Source organism: Scatophagus argus, chromosome 2 (assembly GCF_020382885.2).
Source record: "Scatophagus argus isolate fScaArg1 chromosome 2, fScaArg1.pri, whole genome shotgun sequence".
Lineage (NCBI taxonomy): Eukaryota > Metazoa > Chordata > Actinopteri > Scatophagidae > Scatophagus > Scatophagus argus.
The window spans coordinates 3,162,943-3,180,068 of record NC_058494.1 but is presented as its reverse complement, the minus strand read 5'-3'; the positions used below and the strand labels follow the sequence as shown (position 1 = coordinate 3,180,068).

At 40.3% G+C, this 17,126-nt stretch overlaps 1 protein-coding gene across 6 annotated transcripts in view; it reads right to left on the bottom strand.

The window, feature by feature from the left end:
• LOC124065741 (VPS10 domain-containing receptor SorCS1) overlaps positions 1 to 17,126 on the bottom strand; it is a 151,624-nt gene that overhangs the window by 41,706 nt on the left and 92,792 nt on the right. For all 6 annotated transcript variants that reach the window (XR_006844490.1, XR_006844491.1, XM_046401440.1 and 3 more), the window contains exon 5: positions 11,075 to 11,148. Coding sequence is in view for 4 of the 6 variants with exons in the window: in XM_046401440.1 (XP_046257396.1) it covers positions 11,075 to 11,148 (74 nt within the window). In the remaining 2 variants the exon portion in view is untranslated. The remainder of the gene's footprint in view (positions 1 to 11,074; positions 11,149 to 17,126) is intronic.

Here is a 17,126-nt window from a genome sequence, read left to right as displayed (position 1 = left end):
CCCCCAAAGGGGGGATGGAGAAAGACGTTTCCTGACATCATTAGGAGAGGAAAAGCCATTGATTTTCTCACTACAGTAGGGATGTCCACACATGGAATAGCATATAATCATTACAGCATTAAATATGTATTAAAAAGACTGGGGAATCAGATGAGAGGCAAAGGCAGTACACACATGGAGGGAGAGAGAACAGAGAGGTGAAAAGAGATGGGGAAGAGAAAGAGAAAGAGAACGTGTTACCCACACATAAATAGATAAGGATATAAAGGGGTCTGTGTGGAGGAAATGAGAAGCAGACACAGTGAGCGACAGTCACAGACCACCATAGCTTCTAATCATTGTACGTATTAGTGGTATTGCTGATTTTCCACATGAAACACAACGGTGAAAAGCATGGCCTACTTATCCAAACCGTATTTCCATTTTCACTGAATAATCCATTCAGGTGCCCAAGAACAGCGTAAGACAGACGAAGAATAGCTCTTAGTTATATGGTTTATTTAAACTTAGAAATTTTCACCGCTTGGTGATGGGAAAAGCTCAGCTTCTATGTTGCCGGTATATAGTCACGTGTATGATTTTGGTGTGGACAGCTGTGTGATCTGTGACGACTCAGAATCAGGTGGACAACTTCAGAGCTCTTCAATTTTTTTGCAAAAAATGACACAGAATAAACAAAGTTACAGATGACTTTGACTGATGTTCTATTTTTCAAATTTTCTATAGACTTTACAATAATATTGTTGTGGATTCTTTTGGCCACACTGATTGTGCAGTAAAATCTGATATCTTCACAGCTGTAGGTGGAACAGGTGGAAAAAAGGAACTTACACCCTGTTTACACCTGCACAGCTCATTTTCCAGTGTTAAGCAAAAGTGTTAAAATAAAATGCTGAAATGACACTGTTAAAAGTTGATTTAACTGTAAAGGAGTCAATTGTGCAAGAGTGTTGGTGTCGTAGGATGGTGTCTGGGGCTCATCTCCTATAGAGTTATGAAACACGCCTCTCCTAATGCATCCTCATGGGGTCCTAGCCCTAGTGTTTATTTTAAAGTCTGGATAGAGTTATTTTAACACTGGATCTGAGTTGCATTATTAGCACTTTCAGAAATGTTACATTTAATTCTGCAAAGAATGGGACAAAATAAACACCAGCACAGTATTAGAACTGACTCTCTCAGAGTTGATTCATCACTATAAAATTTGCTGTGTGGCATGAACATAATGACATGATCTGGTCCCAAGTGGACAGCACTAAGGGAAGGTGCGAGCAAACATTGAGATCTATTAATTTGGTAACCACAGACTCAATTGTAAATCAGGCAGTTTTGACAGCTCATTTGCAAGCATTGCAAGCACACTGTTGAAAATGATTTTACTATTTACAATAAATTCACAAAAAAGACAGCAAACACATCACATTTTACAAACACCAACTAAGGCTTAAACTAACTAACTCTACTTTGTGTCCTGCAGTCCACAGTTGTCCTCAAAAACTGTGCAATGTGGTGATTTATTTAGTCCAGAGAAACTTTATAAACTTTCTGAAATGTTTTCTATGACAAATTCACATCATAGAAAACATCAAACATTCAAACATTTGCCAAAGGATTACAAAGAGGCAGTTCCAGATATTTTTGTAGAGATGTGTAATGACCTATGCAACATATTTCATGGCTCCACAGAAATTGATTATAGCTAAATGCAGAGAATTTTAGAATGCTGTGTGCTCAAGTTAGAGCCTTACACAACTTACACAACCGGCCTGTGCACATGCTCAGGTTGACCAAATCACAAATGAGCTTACGATTCATCTTTTCTTCTTTACATGTTTGGTGGCCACATGTACGGCAGACATAAGCTCCCTCTGCAGCCTCATTACCAGGGCTACCACTACAGCTACTGCACAGTGCGTGTCCCAAAATAGAACTCTGACAGCTTCCGCAGCCTCAGCCCTCCGGCTTCCCTTCACTCCTGACTGCCCAGCTTGTTACTTCCCTGACAGTTCCGCCGCAGTTTGTTGAGGTGAAAGCTTTTTGTTTCGTGTTAGTTACTGTATAGAGGCCAGACATGGTAGATACCCCTGAATTGGATAGCACTTCTGTCATGGTGGTGAGATAGTTGAGTAGAGAAAAAGATGGGACCATCGGGGTCAGGGATGAACAATGTTATATATATAACAATTAAAGTCTGGCTAAATCTTCATCTGACAGAAGTGAAACAGCACTTTTCCGATAGATGCCTAATAGCAAAATTTGGCTTTAAAAACCTTGCTGGGGGAACTATTAAATTATTTCAGTCTATTATTTCAGTTTATTTCACCTAATAATGAAACAATTGCTCATAAATAATGAGTAATAATGCTCAGATTGCAGGCAAAAATGATCTGAAGTCTCTCTCCACAGCTGAACACTGTCAGTCACATAATGTAACTGCCACAGAGGAAGATCAGGCATGTCAGACACATGAATAATGAAAATCTTAAAAACCTCTCTGGCTCATCTGCTCCGCACTTTGTGGAGAAACAATGACTCAGACTGTCCAGGACACTTACAATGTCAAAACCAGCTTTAGTTTTAACAGTAGTTTCACTGAAATGAAATTACTGTTTTGTGCAACAGCATGGCTAGAAGTGCACAAAATATATATGAAAAATAGGCTGACAATTGTTTACATTTTAGATATTTTGTACATTACATTTTTTTTAGCTTGTGGTCAGGAAGAACATTTCTGAAGTTTTCCACAGTATTTGAACTAACAGATCCTATACATATGACAATGTCTAAACCTGAAAACATGAAAGAATCAGAAACCGGGTTGAATTATTAACCAATTTAATATGAAAATTTTCATTTTAAAAAGTAATTTTCATTATTCATTTTCATTAACAAGTTGTGAGAGATAAAATGTCTATGAAACTTGACTTTGCCAGTTGATGTGATAATGTTGCCTGCATGTTTAGTCAGCTACAGATAAGCAGCATTGCTGTGGGGTGGAAAATTTAAAATTCAGTTCAGTCACAGATGGGTTCTTTAAAAAGAAACATTACTATATCATTTTCACATTTGGAAAGGTAGAGAATCACAATCAGAAAAACTTAACTTTAGACTGTTTTCAATTAAGTATGGCCTATATTTAAAAGGATCTGTTTTACAGACCATCAAATAAATCTGTGTGTAAAATATAAGAAATATTATTTCACATGTACAGTATAAATGCAGTATTAGTGAGAGTGTAACATAGCATTGTACACTTGAATTACTGAACAAAATGATTGTATTGTTAAGTCAGTATTACACAGCTGAAAATAGAAGTGAAAAATAAATTGTGGGGCTGGTAGAGGCAATTTAAGTACTGGTCTATTGACTCAGAGTGTATTGACGGAGGGGTTGAAAAACTTCGATGGCCACAAGAAGGAATGACTTCCTGTGGTGCATCTTTGTGGAGTAAGTCTTGCACTGAATGCCCTCTGTGCTTGACCAGCACATCATAGATCTGGTGGGAGACATGTCCAAGAACACATGTAATTTGTGTCTCTTTAATACCACCCCTTTCTACAATGTTATTCGCCTTAAAGATGAATCTGTTGCCGATGCCCTCTACAGCCCAGAGACCCTTTGCAGGCTCATTTTGAAGACACAGTGAAGCACGCCACGCAACTCGTAACTGCGGGGCACTGGCTTTGAGCACAGTGGGGCTGGCACCATCAGCCTTGCTTGAGTGGAGACTCGTGAGCTTTCTTCTTACATGGTCAGCTTCAAGCACTCTGTAGTGGCTATACAACTATAGGTAGGGGAAAGGGATGAGTGGGTGGGGAGGGCAGTCACTTTACATTCCATTTACTTCAGGAGTCAGAAGTCGGAGCTGGAAATGAAGTCATACTCATATACATATACATATACATATACATATACATATACATATACATATGAAGCCATGTCCCAGTAAAGCACATACTGCACTCCTGGAACTCTCTCTAACTCTTGGCTACCATTGCTAGTAAACGTATTTTGCTTTGTTCTCAGCAACACAGTAAGCGTCCTACCTCACTTCCTGTTGTTCTCTGTGTGGTACTGGTAGCATAGTTTGATCTTTCCACAATTAAATGTCGCACATTCTTATTCTGCACTGTAACAAACACTTCACCTTGTACTTTTGAATCTACATCTGCTCACCTCATGCACTTATAGTTGCCATTTTTCTCACTTATCTTTTAGTGTTGGTTAATTCTGCTAGCTGATCTGCTTTTTGATCAGCAATGGCTTCTCTGTCTCCCTCTCCGGCACTCTCTTGTTCGGTGTGTCACATGTTTAGCTATTTCTGCCTCATTTAGTGAGACTGATACATGTAATAAATGTGCTTATTTGCAGCACTGGAGGCAAGGCTCTGTAACATGGAAACTAAATCATTAACTACAGTAATTAGCCAACCCTCAGTTGCCAGGGCGGACCAACCCAGTGTAGCTCCTGCTAGCTGACTGGGTAACTGTGTGAAGGAAGCATAGTCCTAAGCAGAAGCCCACAGTTCACCCCCAACCTCTTCACGTTTCAAACAGATTTTCCCCACTCAGCGACACCCCCGCTGAGAAACCAACTCTTGTAATTGGCAGCTCTGGTGAGAAACGTGAAGTTAGCAACACCAGCGACCATAATCAAATGCATTCCTGAGGCCGGAGTGGGCAACATGGAATCCTATTTAAAGAATAAGGATAAGCGTAAATACAGTAAGATAGTAATACATGTCGACGGCAATTACACCTGATTGAGCCAGTTGGAGGTCACTAAAATTAATGTTAAAATTTACTAATTTTCTCTGGACCCTTACCCAGTCTGACCAGTGATGACATGTATAGCCACATGTCATTATTCAACCACTGGCTGTTGAGGTGGTGTCCAGCAAATGATGTGGGTTTTGCAGACAACTGGCAGAGTTTCTGGGGAAAACCTGGTCTGATTAGGAGAGACAGCATTCATCCTATTTGGATGGAGCAGCTCTCATTTCTAGGAATCTGACTGAGTTTCTTAACAAACTACAACCATGACAACCCAGAGCTGAGACCAGGAGGCAGAGTCGCAGTCCTACACGCCTCTCTGCGCTTCCACTGCAACAGTTATCCACGCTAAAAACCACCTAAATTAATTACATCAAATACAAAAAGAGGAATTCTACATAAAAAACAAATTAAAATTAACACCAACAACACCACAGTTCAAACAAACAGGAGAATTAAATGTCTGTGATCTAAAGCTGTTTTAGTAAATGACTGAATATCAGCTCATGATTTAGATTTATTTAGTCTAACTAAAACCTGGCTCCATTCTAAAGAATAGTTTAAATGAATCCACTCCACTCAGTCATACATATACTGACATTCCTCAAGACACTAGCTGAGGAGGTGGAGTTGCAGTCATTTTTGACTCAAGCCTAGCAATTGGTCCAAAGCCTGAACTCAGTCATAAATTTTCATTTGAATTCTCAGAGTTTCTATCAAGTTTAGTCCTTAAAACAAATAAAGTAATTTTTGTGGGTAATTTTAATACCCACGTGGACAATTATAACAATAGCCTTTTGCTTCTGTCAGTGTGTGCATAAACTGACTCATTGTTTTAATCACGCTCTCAACCCTGTTCCAACATATGGCATTGAAATTGAAAATTCCTACACTAGATGTCTATCAGATAGTGCTGTGGCAAAATTTAAGGAAGGGATACCATCTGTATTTACAGTGCATCTGGAAAGTATTCACACCGCTTTGCTTTTTGCACATTTTGTTTTGTTACAATCTCATTCCAAAATGGATTAAATTCATTTTTCCCTCAAAATTATACATAAAATACCCCATAATGACAAAGTGAAACAAGTTTGCTTAAATTTATTTGCAAATTTACTAAAAATAAAAAAACAAAAATATAACATGTACTGTACATAAGTATTAACACCCTGTGATCAACACTTTGTTCAAGCCTCTTTGGCAGCAATTACAGCCTCAAGTCTTTTTGAGTATGATGCTATAAGCTTGGCACACTTATTTTTGGGCAGTTTCTCCCACTCTTCAATGCAGAACCTCTCAAGCTCCATCAGGTTGGATGGGAGCGTTGGTGCATAGCCATTTTCAGATCTCTCCAGAGATGCTCAATAGGGTTCAAGTCTGGGCTCTGACTGGGCCACTCAAGGACATTCACAGAGTTGACCCGAAGCCACTCCTTTGTGATGTTGGCTGTATGCTTAGGGTCGTTGTCCTGTTGGAAGATAAACCTTCGCCCCAGCCTGAGGTCCAGTGCACTCTGGAGCAGGTTGTCAGCAGGGATGTCTCTGTACATTGCTGCAGTCATCTTTCCCTTGACCCTTACTAGTCTCCCAGTTCCTGCTGCCGCAAAACATCCCCACAGCATGATGCTACCACCACCATGCTTCACAGTAGGAATGGTATTGGCCAGGTGATGAGCAGTGTCTGGTTTCCTCCAGACATGACGCTTGTCATTCATGCCATAGAGTTCAATCTGTATTTCATCAGACCAGAGAATTTTGCTTCTTGTGGGCTGAGAGTCCTTCAGGTGCCTTTTGGCAAACTCCAAACGGGCATTCATAGGCATTTTACTGAGGAATAGCCTCCATCTGGCCACTCTACCATACTGATTGGTGGAGTGCTGCAGAAATGGTTGTCCTTCTTGAAGGTTCTCCTCTCTCCACAGAGCAACGCTGAGAGCCTTATTCTTAGCCTTTCACACCCCACCTGGAAAATAGTGCAGCCAATTGTAATTGTCACAGTATACCATATATACTGTATATATACTGAATTTTCATCTGAATTCTCATAGTTTCTATCAAGTCTAGTCTGAGTGACCATTGGGTTCTTGATCACCTCCTTGACTAATGCCCTTCCACCCCGATCACTCAGTTTAGTTGGGCGGCCAGCTCTAGGAAGAGTCCTGGTGATTCTAAACTTCTTCCACTTATGGATTATGGACGCCACTGTGCTCTTTGGGACCTTTAATGCAGCAGAAATCTGAAGATCCCAGATCAACACAATCCTGTCTTGGAGGTCTACAGATAATTTCCTTTGACTTCATGGCCTGGTTCGTGCTCTGACATGCACTGTCAACTGTGAGGGCTTACATAGACAGGTGTGTGCCTTTCCAAATCATGCTCAATCAATGAATTTACCACAGGTGGACTCAACTCAACTCAAGTTGTAGAAACCTCAGTGATGATCAAGATGATCAGTGGAAACAGGATGCACCTGAGCTCAATATTGAGTGTCACGGCAATGGGTGTGAATACTTATGTACATGTTACGTTTTTTGTTTTTTCATTTTGAATAAATTAGCAAAAAATTCAAGCAAACTTGTTTCACTTTGTCATTATGTGGTATTTTGTGTAGAATTTCGAGGAAGAACTTTAATTTAATCCATTTTGGAATGAGACTGTAACATAACAAAATATGGAAAAAGCAAAACGGTGTGGATACTTTCCAGATGCAGTGTACTTCAGTACCACATGTCAGTATAACTGAAAACTCTAATGCTAACTATAGCCCCTCTAATTGATCTTTTTGACACTACACAAACTCACTGAGAAAAACACTCAACTCCCCCCAAAAAAGAAAACAATTAATCAATCACAATGCATCAGATGAGGTCTTATCTTCGTACTCATATTGTTAGATCTCATTTCTGCATTTGATACTGTTGACCATTATATATTATTAGACAGATTGGAACACTTAATTTGCATTAAATGGACTGCATTAAGCTGGTTTCAGTGTTACTTATCAGATCAGAATCAGTTTGTCCATGTCAATGAAGAATCCTCCTTATACACAAAAGTTAGTCACGGAGCCCCCCAGGGTTCTGTGCTCAGACCAGTATTATTCACCCTATATATGCTCCCCATTGCTGACATTATTAGAAAACACTCAATACATTTTCACTGCTATGCAGATGACGCACAATTACATTTATCAATGAAACCAAATGAAGCAATCAACTAACCAAACTACAGGCATGCCTGAAAAACATATATACCTGTATGATTTTCAGTTTTCTACTTCTAAACTCAGACAAAATGGAAGTTATTGTAATGGGCCCTAAACATCTTAGAAATACATTATTTGGTGGCATAGCTGCCTTGGATTGCATTACCTTACCATCCAGCCCCACTGTATTTTATTTATTTTTGATCAGGATATGTCCTTTAACTTATGCTCAACTTTCAAGGACTGCCTTTTTTCACCTTCGCAACACTGCAAAAAATTAGGCACAATCTGTCACAAAAAGATGCAGAAAAACTAGTCCATGCATTTATTACCTCCAGGCTGGACTACTGAAGCTCCTTGTTATCAGGCTGCCCCAGTAAGTCCATAAAAACTCTCTAACTATCCCAGAATGCTGCAGCACGTGTACTGACAAAAACTGATTTTAGAGAGCATATTTTGCCTCTATTGGCCTCTCTACAAAAATTCAGAACAGACTTAAAATACTCCTCCTCACATACAAAATCCTAAATGGTCAAGCACCATCTTATCTCAAAGAGCTCATAGAACGTTATTATCCAACCACAACTCTACGCTCCCAGGATGCAGGGTTACTTGTGGTTCCTGGAGTCGGCAAAGGTAGAACAGGAACCGGAGCCTTTAGTAAAAGTAGAACAGGAACCGGAGCCTTTAGTTATCAAGCTACCTTCCTGTGGAATCATCTTCCAGCTTTGGTCCGGGAGGCAGACACCCTCTCTAGGTTCAAGAGAAAACTTAAAACCTTCCTATTTGATAATGCTTATAGTTAGGACTTGATTAGGCTGACCCCTAGTTATGCTACTATGTGCTTAGAGTGCTGGGGATCTCCCATGATGTACTGAGCTTCTCCCTCCTCTAATTCTAACATACATATTAATGTCCCATCAATGCATGTCACTAACTTGACTTCTTCCCCGAAGTCTTTGTGCTTTCTTGTCTCTCAGGCTCCTATGGATTGTGTGCAGACCTCCTGCTGTGGTCCTGCTTGACACATACGACTGTTATTACAATGTGTTATATTTTTGCATTGTTATTTTTATTACAACTATTATTACTACTACTACTTTCAAAATCATTATTGTTAATATTGTCATTGTCATTCCAATACTCTGTTGTTATGCATCTCTGTCTATGTACCCCTCTACTCTCACAACCCAACCGATCAAGGCAGATGACCGGCCACACCGAGCCAGGGTCTGCTCCGAGGTTTCTGCTTTCTAAAAGGAAATTTTTCCTTGGCACTGTCGCAAAGTGCTTGCTCATGGGGGTTTTGTTGGGTTTTGCTAAAAATCAAGTTAAAGAGTTCGGTCTAGACCTGCTCTAATTGGAAAACGTTATGAGACAACTGCAGTGGTTAGCATCGTCACCCCAGAGCAAGAGGGTTCCAGGTTCGAATCCCAGTCTGGGCCCTTCTGTGTAGAGTTTGCATGTTCTCCCTGTGACTGTGTGGGTTTTCTCCGGGTACCACAATCCCAAAAAACGTGCATATTGGGTCAATTGGCAACTCTACATTGCCCTTAAGTGTGAGTGCGGGCATATGTGGTTGTCTGTCTCTGTGTGTCAGCCCTATGACTCACTGGTGACCGGTCCAGGGTGTACCCCGCCTCTCACCTGTAGTCAGCTGGGATAGGTACCAAGACCCCCATGACCCTGATGGATAGGCAGTATTGAAAATGGATGGATGGATGGATGGAGTCAATTGTGTAGGAGAGTTGGTGTCATAGGGTGGTGTTTGGGCTTCACCTCCTACAGAGCTATGAAACCACGCCTCTCCTAATACATCATGATGGGTTTCTATCTTTAGTGTTACGCAGAGTTTATTTTAAACTCTGGATAAAATTATTTTAACACTGGATCTGAGTTGTATTACTAACATTTTTGAAAGTGTTAAATTAACGCTGCACGTATTGGGACAAAATAAACATCACAGTATCAGCATTGATTTAACACTATAAAATTTGCTGTGCAGTTAGCTCATAGGTGGTTAAGGGTGAACTGAAAGCTGCTTATCTGTTTTTGTAATTTCCCTGATTATCGTTTTAGCTCATCATATAACTGTTTACAGCTTATCACCTTCATTGCTTTGAAAGCAGATCTGTTCTATCTGAACCGGTGAAACACCTCATGATGTTCGTCTGTCATTTAATGTTAAGCAGCAGATTCATCACTAACATATATGGGCATCTGTGTAGCTTAGGGGAGAACAAGGTAAGTTGTGTCAGTGGGTAAAATGAGCCACCCCCTGTACCTATGTAACCATAGAAAACGGTTTAAAGTTTAAATACGCTACATATGCACAGAGAAACCTGTTTTTTTAATTTTTTTTATGATATTCTACAGATAAGATCAAGATGGCAAGGCAGTACAACAGAATGATAAAAAGAGGCTCTAAAGAGAACAGCAAGAAAAGACTCAGAGTCCATTCAGTATTGTGAGCTGCATCAAGAACTGGCAGAACAGTTTCACGGATGGACAGGATGATTCCATTGGGCACGGCTGTGTTCTTCTTTTTTCAGCCCCCACCCGGCTTCATACCTAAGCCGAAGTGTTCCCTGTCCATTTTTGCTGACTTGCTCGGACAGTCGATTTGCTTTTACAATGGATATGAAGGCTATGTAATTAAAGGGTTTCTTTTTTGCCTGTTTTGACATGATATATAATCAGTCTACAGTGGGTATTTTATTTTGAAGTCAGACCAGATTCTTTATACCAATTCTCTATACCAATTCCTACCCTGTTCAATCTGTGTAGCTTGGGCAGTGTCCATCAAATACAGACTAGGCACATATTTTAAGTGGTGCAGCTTCTGAAATGTTGCAAACCACATAGAAACAGCATTATGTTTGGGCTTCACCATGTTTACAATACAGGTCACAAACATAGGGTTAGAGTTGAATGCATTCAAAGGAATGTAGAAAATTGTATTTACATTTTATTTTTTTTATTCAGGCACGACCTGAAAGGAAGAAAAAACAATCCTATATCATGGATGATTTTACAGCTGGTTAATAAATTCTTATTACCTACAACAAATAGAAAAATGGCCATATGTATTTACTTACCAGTAGAAACGATTGGGAGCCACTCTCTCATGCACCAGTTGCCACCTCCGCCCAAACTCCACTGAGCTGTATAGCTGTACCAAGACAAACAGTCACCAATTAAGTATTTATTCATGGCAGATAAATTCACCATCTTGTGCGATACTAGCCGTCCCTCTATCAAATGCTGTCTGCCCTCCAAATAATGAGCATTTGCAAAGAATTGTTCTCTGGGTTTGTTTTCACACATTGATTTACTTAGTACCTCACTGATCCCTTTAACAGCAGCAGTGTAATGACAAACAGGAGAGGGGGACGCTCACACTCAATTAGATTAGAAATTACTTACTGTAAGATTTCAACATTGCAGAAGAATAACATGGCTTGAGGACATTTGGGGATGGAAGTACTGTCTGCATTGCCACATAACTAGTCATTATTGCAGAAACCACAAACACACACACACACACAGCCACACACACAGCCACACACACACACACACAGTGAACACCAAGTCAAGAATGGAACCATAAAGGAATGTATGCAGGGCATGGGTTTTCCTGTACTATCAAAATGCACCTTGCTGTAACAAACGTGTGAAGGGGATGGGGAGATGAAGAGGGGAGCCCAAGCATGACGGGTGGTGTCAGTACAGACACTGTCCACTTGTCAGCAAATCACTGGATTGCTGAGATTTTCCCAAGCTACACAGAAAGGGTGGACGATGCATTGTGAAATCTCTCTGTAATGGAAGTAACTGTATATTTATTAATTTGTTCCCATGATTGTTCCACTGAAATTTCAGAAGTTCCTAGTTCAGCTGATTTATTCAGATTTATGCTTTAATTCTTTAACTAAATTAAATAATGAATTTGATCTTAGAGGTTTGATCATCCAAATGACGATAATCTCTCACCAGAGGTTTCTAGATATACGTCTAGCCTTGGATTTATTTCTCCAGCTGAGGTATTTGTAATTTCTACCACACCTGAAATGTATTTCAGGTGAATGGAGTTTCATTTGTGGTGCTAACTGCACTGAAAATTATATTTAAAAAATTTAACAGCAAAGAGTCTTTTCAATTTTGCAGTTTTTTATCATACCTACTTTCTACTAAAGAAATTGCCCCCATGAACACCTATCTGGGGTGTGTTTCTGAAAAGATTTTACTGCTGAGATTTTTTTTAACAATGCACTCATCATTGTTTTCATAAAAAGAATGGATTCCATGACTATGGGCAATATGAAAAGGGTCAAAGAATTATCACAATTTCCCCTCTGTAATGCAGAGCTTTTGAGCCACTTTTAGCTTTGGTTTTCTGACCAGACAGTTTTCTGTTTCTGTTCACTTTCACCTCATCATTTCCTCAATTGTGTTTGCAGATGCAGCAGACAATTATTTTTTGGAATAAAGCTTTCATAAATTTAGTATATGCTACCTGCTCAACAAAATTGTGAAGCATTTAGTTAATGACTTTTTTTTAGCTTGTTAGTAAGTTGTCCAAAAACCAACAAACCAAACAAACAAAAACCAATGCCCCTTTAAATGTAATTTTACAGTGTTATTCGTCATATTCTCATGGCAGCCTTTTTCCTCTCACGTCATACTCTTGGTCGGAGGCTCAAATGCTATTGTCTTGCTGTGTTCAAGGTTCCAAATCATATAAACATAGGTAATCTGACAAACAGTTATTTCAGGGATTCCTCAGCTACTGAAAAGACAATGAATAGTGAAAAGCTGAAGGGGCATTGGGCCATATTTCAAAGTAAAACAAAAAACAAAAAAAAATGTTTGATAACCCATTAGCTATCTGCTATCAGTTATATTGAACACATCTAAGCTTGGAAGTAATTATGCAATGCAACATAAAAATTTAGCAGGCATGTGTTGCCAGCCTCTTCATAGTACACGAAACACTCATTGCTTACATGCTTGGAGCACATTTTAATGTTGGATATAATCTGTCCGAACATTACACAGAGATGTTTTCCAGTGAGCATAACGGCACATAATGCTGAATTAACAGGAACACTTTCAAGATTAGACTAAGAGACTGGAAGATAGTTAACTTTAAAGTGTCTACCTACACATGGGAAAATAAAACAAAAACTATATGGATGGATTCTATATACCACTTGTGACTGCAGATAATTTGGTAGTTTAAATGAAGGCGGCTCTTATAACCCCCTGACACACACACACAGACACACAAACAGTTATGTGTGTTCCATCACTTTTGGGAACATAGACATACATTAATATCCTGGTGGCTTCATCACCACCTAACCATAGCAATAAACATTACCTGAGTAATCCTAACCCTTACAGTAATCTAACCCTGACCCTAGCCTAAGTTTAAAGCAAGTCTTCACCCTCATATTTAATCACTGACATTGTGGGGACTTACATTTTGTCCCCATATGTACAGGAGGAGTAAGGCGGGTCCTCACAATGTGACTGTGTAAACAGATTTTTGTCCCCACAACTATATATATATGCGTACACACACACACACACTCACAAACGCACACATGTGCACACAATATGGACATTTTAAAAAGTGCTCTTATTTATGCAATCATTATCATAATTAAACTGAACAAAATGCCAGTATTATTACTAGTGGTTACTAAAGTTCTGTGTGTGGTTTGTACAAGTGGTGTTGTCATTCTCTAACAAAAACTGCTATTCAACTGTTGTGGGTCAATCAATGTCAAACACTGTACAGTCTTTCCGTTTCATTACTTTTAAATATATTAAACAGTGAAGAACTAGAACGTAATAGGAGTGTTGTGCAGGCTGTATCACTGTCAGCTGCAATAGCATTTGTCAAGAAAGTAAATGAAAATGAAAAGTCTTGGCTGAAAGAAGAGAAATGAAAAGGAATGAGCTAAGCCAGAGAGACATGACATGCGACAAAGGTCCCTGATCAGACAGCAGCTGGGGTCGTTGTGGTCGTGACTGGTGTCTTAACCCCCAGTGCCTCAAAGAAATAATTCACAATAAATAAGTTTTCATTCTGCCTTCATATTCTGTTGGTTGCTCTGTAAATCAACAGTCTCACTGTCATAAACTCGCTAAAGTCCTTTTGTCCCTAAACTCCCCTGCATTCTCTGACAAAGCACAATGACAAATCCGTTTACTCTATAGCTTACAGCTGGAATTTAATGAGGCATAGAACTTATTTCAGTGTTTGAAGCTGGACTTTTTCCATTTTAAGCATGAGCAACCACGCATAATGTGTAAACAATCATTTATTAGCGGATAACAAAAATGTGACTCTGTTTGTTTATATTAATTTATTTTCTAATTATATTTATTTACTCTATCCCGAAGGGTGAAGTGTAGGCCTGCATTTAAAATGCATCCATGGGGAAAGGGTGTCTCCAAATGTTATCCCATATAGATCATCACTGCTCTAATAATTCTCTTATATTTTATATTCTGCATTTCATTACATTTACCGCTGCAAGAGTTACTGCTAACTTTACTCTAACACACTCCTGACATTATGCAAAGGGTATACAGTATATTTGCTACCACTGTGTCCGCTTCATTGTATGGCTCCACAAAGGGCAAATGCAAACTCTATATTTACTGTGCGTGTATGAGATGTGATGAGATTTCCAAGACTTCCATGCCAAGCTGTGCTAAGCAGATGCAAGGGGATGAGGCTATGGGAGGTTGGGGGGTGGGGATGTGGGAAATCACTTTGACTAATTATCCTCCCACAGCAAGTTAGTATGTAGCCAAGCAAGTGACAGCGAAGAGGCAGAGCACATTAGACGGGGGGAAGTGAGGGAGGGAGGGATTGATGCAGCCTTTACAACCTCCAAAGGTCTCTCAATCAACAAATGCAGCAGCACTGCCAAAAGGAGGTGAGGAAATTGAAAGAGAAGCAGTATTGGGGTGGAGATGATGTGTGTGAGTTAGGGCATGGGTGAGAAAGCAGGTGGGTGAGCAAGTCGACATCTGACACACAGGGAGAGATGATACACAGCATGTTTCAGTAAAACTTTAACAATAGCCCCAAAATATCTCTGGAAATATGTCAAATTCTCTCCTATAGCTAGACTCAGCTAGGTTTACAAAATAAACACAGTACTATTGATAGATTTAATTTATGGACAAAACTTTATCTTAAGAGTTAACCTCTTCCTGTAAGGCTATGGGGCTCGGCGTTGCAACTTATATTTGAAGTCATGACATGATTAACTGGATGGGAATTATTATCCAGATTAACTGGATCACAACCCCCCTCCTGGACCCCCTGCAGTTTGCCTACAGAGCCAACAGGTCTGTAGACGATGCAGTCAACCTGACTCTACACTTCATCCTGCGGCATCTGGACTCCCCGGGAACCTATGTTAGGATCTTGTTTGTGGACTTCAGCTCTGCCTTCAATACGATCCGCCCAGCTCTCCTCCAAGACAAGCTGTCCCTGCTGAACTTGCCTGATCCCATCTGCCGGTGGATCACTGACTTCCTGACAGACAGGAAACAGCATGTGAGGCTGGGGAAGAATGTCTCGGACACCCGGACCATCAGCACCGGTACCCCCCAGGGCTGTGTACTTTCCCCTTTGCTCTTCTCCATCTACACCAACTGCTGCACCTCCGGCCACCAGTCTGTCAAGCTGATTTAGTTTGCAGATGACACCACCCTCATCGGTCTCATCTCGGACGGGGATGAGTCCGCCTACAGGAGGGAGGTGGACCGTCTGGTGTCCTGGTGTGGTAACAACAACCACCTGGAGCTGAACACCCAGAAGACAGTGGAGATGATCATTGACTTTCGGAAAGTGCCAGCTCCATCGCTCCCCCTCACCCTGACAGACACCCCCATCTCCATGGTGGACTCCTTCTGCTTCCTGGGTACCACCATCACCCGGGACCTCAAGTGGGAGCTGACCATCAGCTCCCTCATCAAAAGGTCCCAGCAGAGGATGTTCTTCCTGCGGCAGCTGAGGAAACTCAAGGTGCCAGTCAAGATGATGGTTCAGTTCTACACGGCCATCATTGAGTCCATCCTCACCTCCTCCATCACCGTGTGGTACACTGGGGCCACTGCCAGGGACAAGCACAGACTGCAGCGTGCTGTGCGCTCTGCTGAGAAGGTGATCGGCTGCAGCCTTCCATCTCTACAAGACCTGTACATCTCCAGGACTCTGAGGCGTGCAGGTCGGATCACAGCTGACCCTTCTCACCCTGGACATGGACTCTTTGTGAAACTCCCTTCAGGCAGGAGGTTACAGTCCATTCGGACCAAAACCTCACGCCACAAGAACAGTTTCTTCCCCTGTGCTGTTAGACTGTTGAACACAACTGACTAACATGCTGCCCTGCACCTTAGTAATTGATTTTGCTCATTCACTGTCCACCTGCAGTTCATTTGCACTGTCTACCTCACCCACTTGCACTATACTCCACCCTGCACTACCTCACTTTTGGACTACCTCCAGAAAAATATTTATTTCACTTATTTTATTTTGTGTTACCTTATTCTATTTTAATTTTATTTTTATTTTATTCTTCAAATTATATGTTACTTGTTACGTTCTATGTATGCACCAATCACCAAGACAAATTCCTAGTAATGTGAAACCTCTTCACTTACATGGCAATAAAGTCTTTTCTGATTCTGATTCTGAAAAGCAGACCTATTTCTGCTAATCAAAATTATATTTATTTTTCAGACTTGCTCTTTTTGTTGGTGAATTACTATTCTACCTCTTCAACTCTTTGACATTATTATTACAGAGAAGGACAAAAAATAGTTTTTGTTGGGCCGAGTTATAACAGGTAACTATACGCAGCTACCTACAACAGAAATATTCTTTTTAAGGCGTCACTGAGAGAAAAAAGCTCAGGAACCAGTGAAGTGGAGTTTAGTTATTGCACAATAATACTTGAACTGCAGGTAGTAAATGTAAATATGTTATTGCATTATACACACTGATAACTAAACTATATATGCTAATGACAGTACATTCTATACAACATTAATATGTGTGGAATATGTGAATATACTAGTATAATTATTCATACAATAAAAAGTAATACAAGTCTGGAA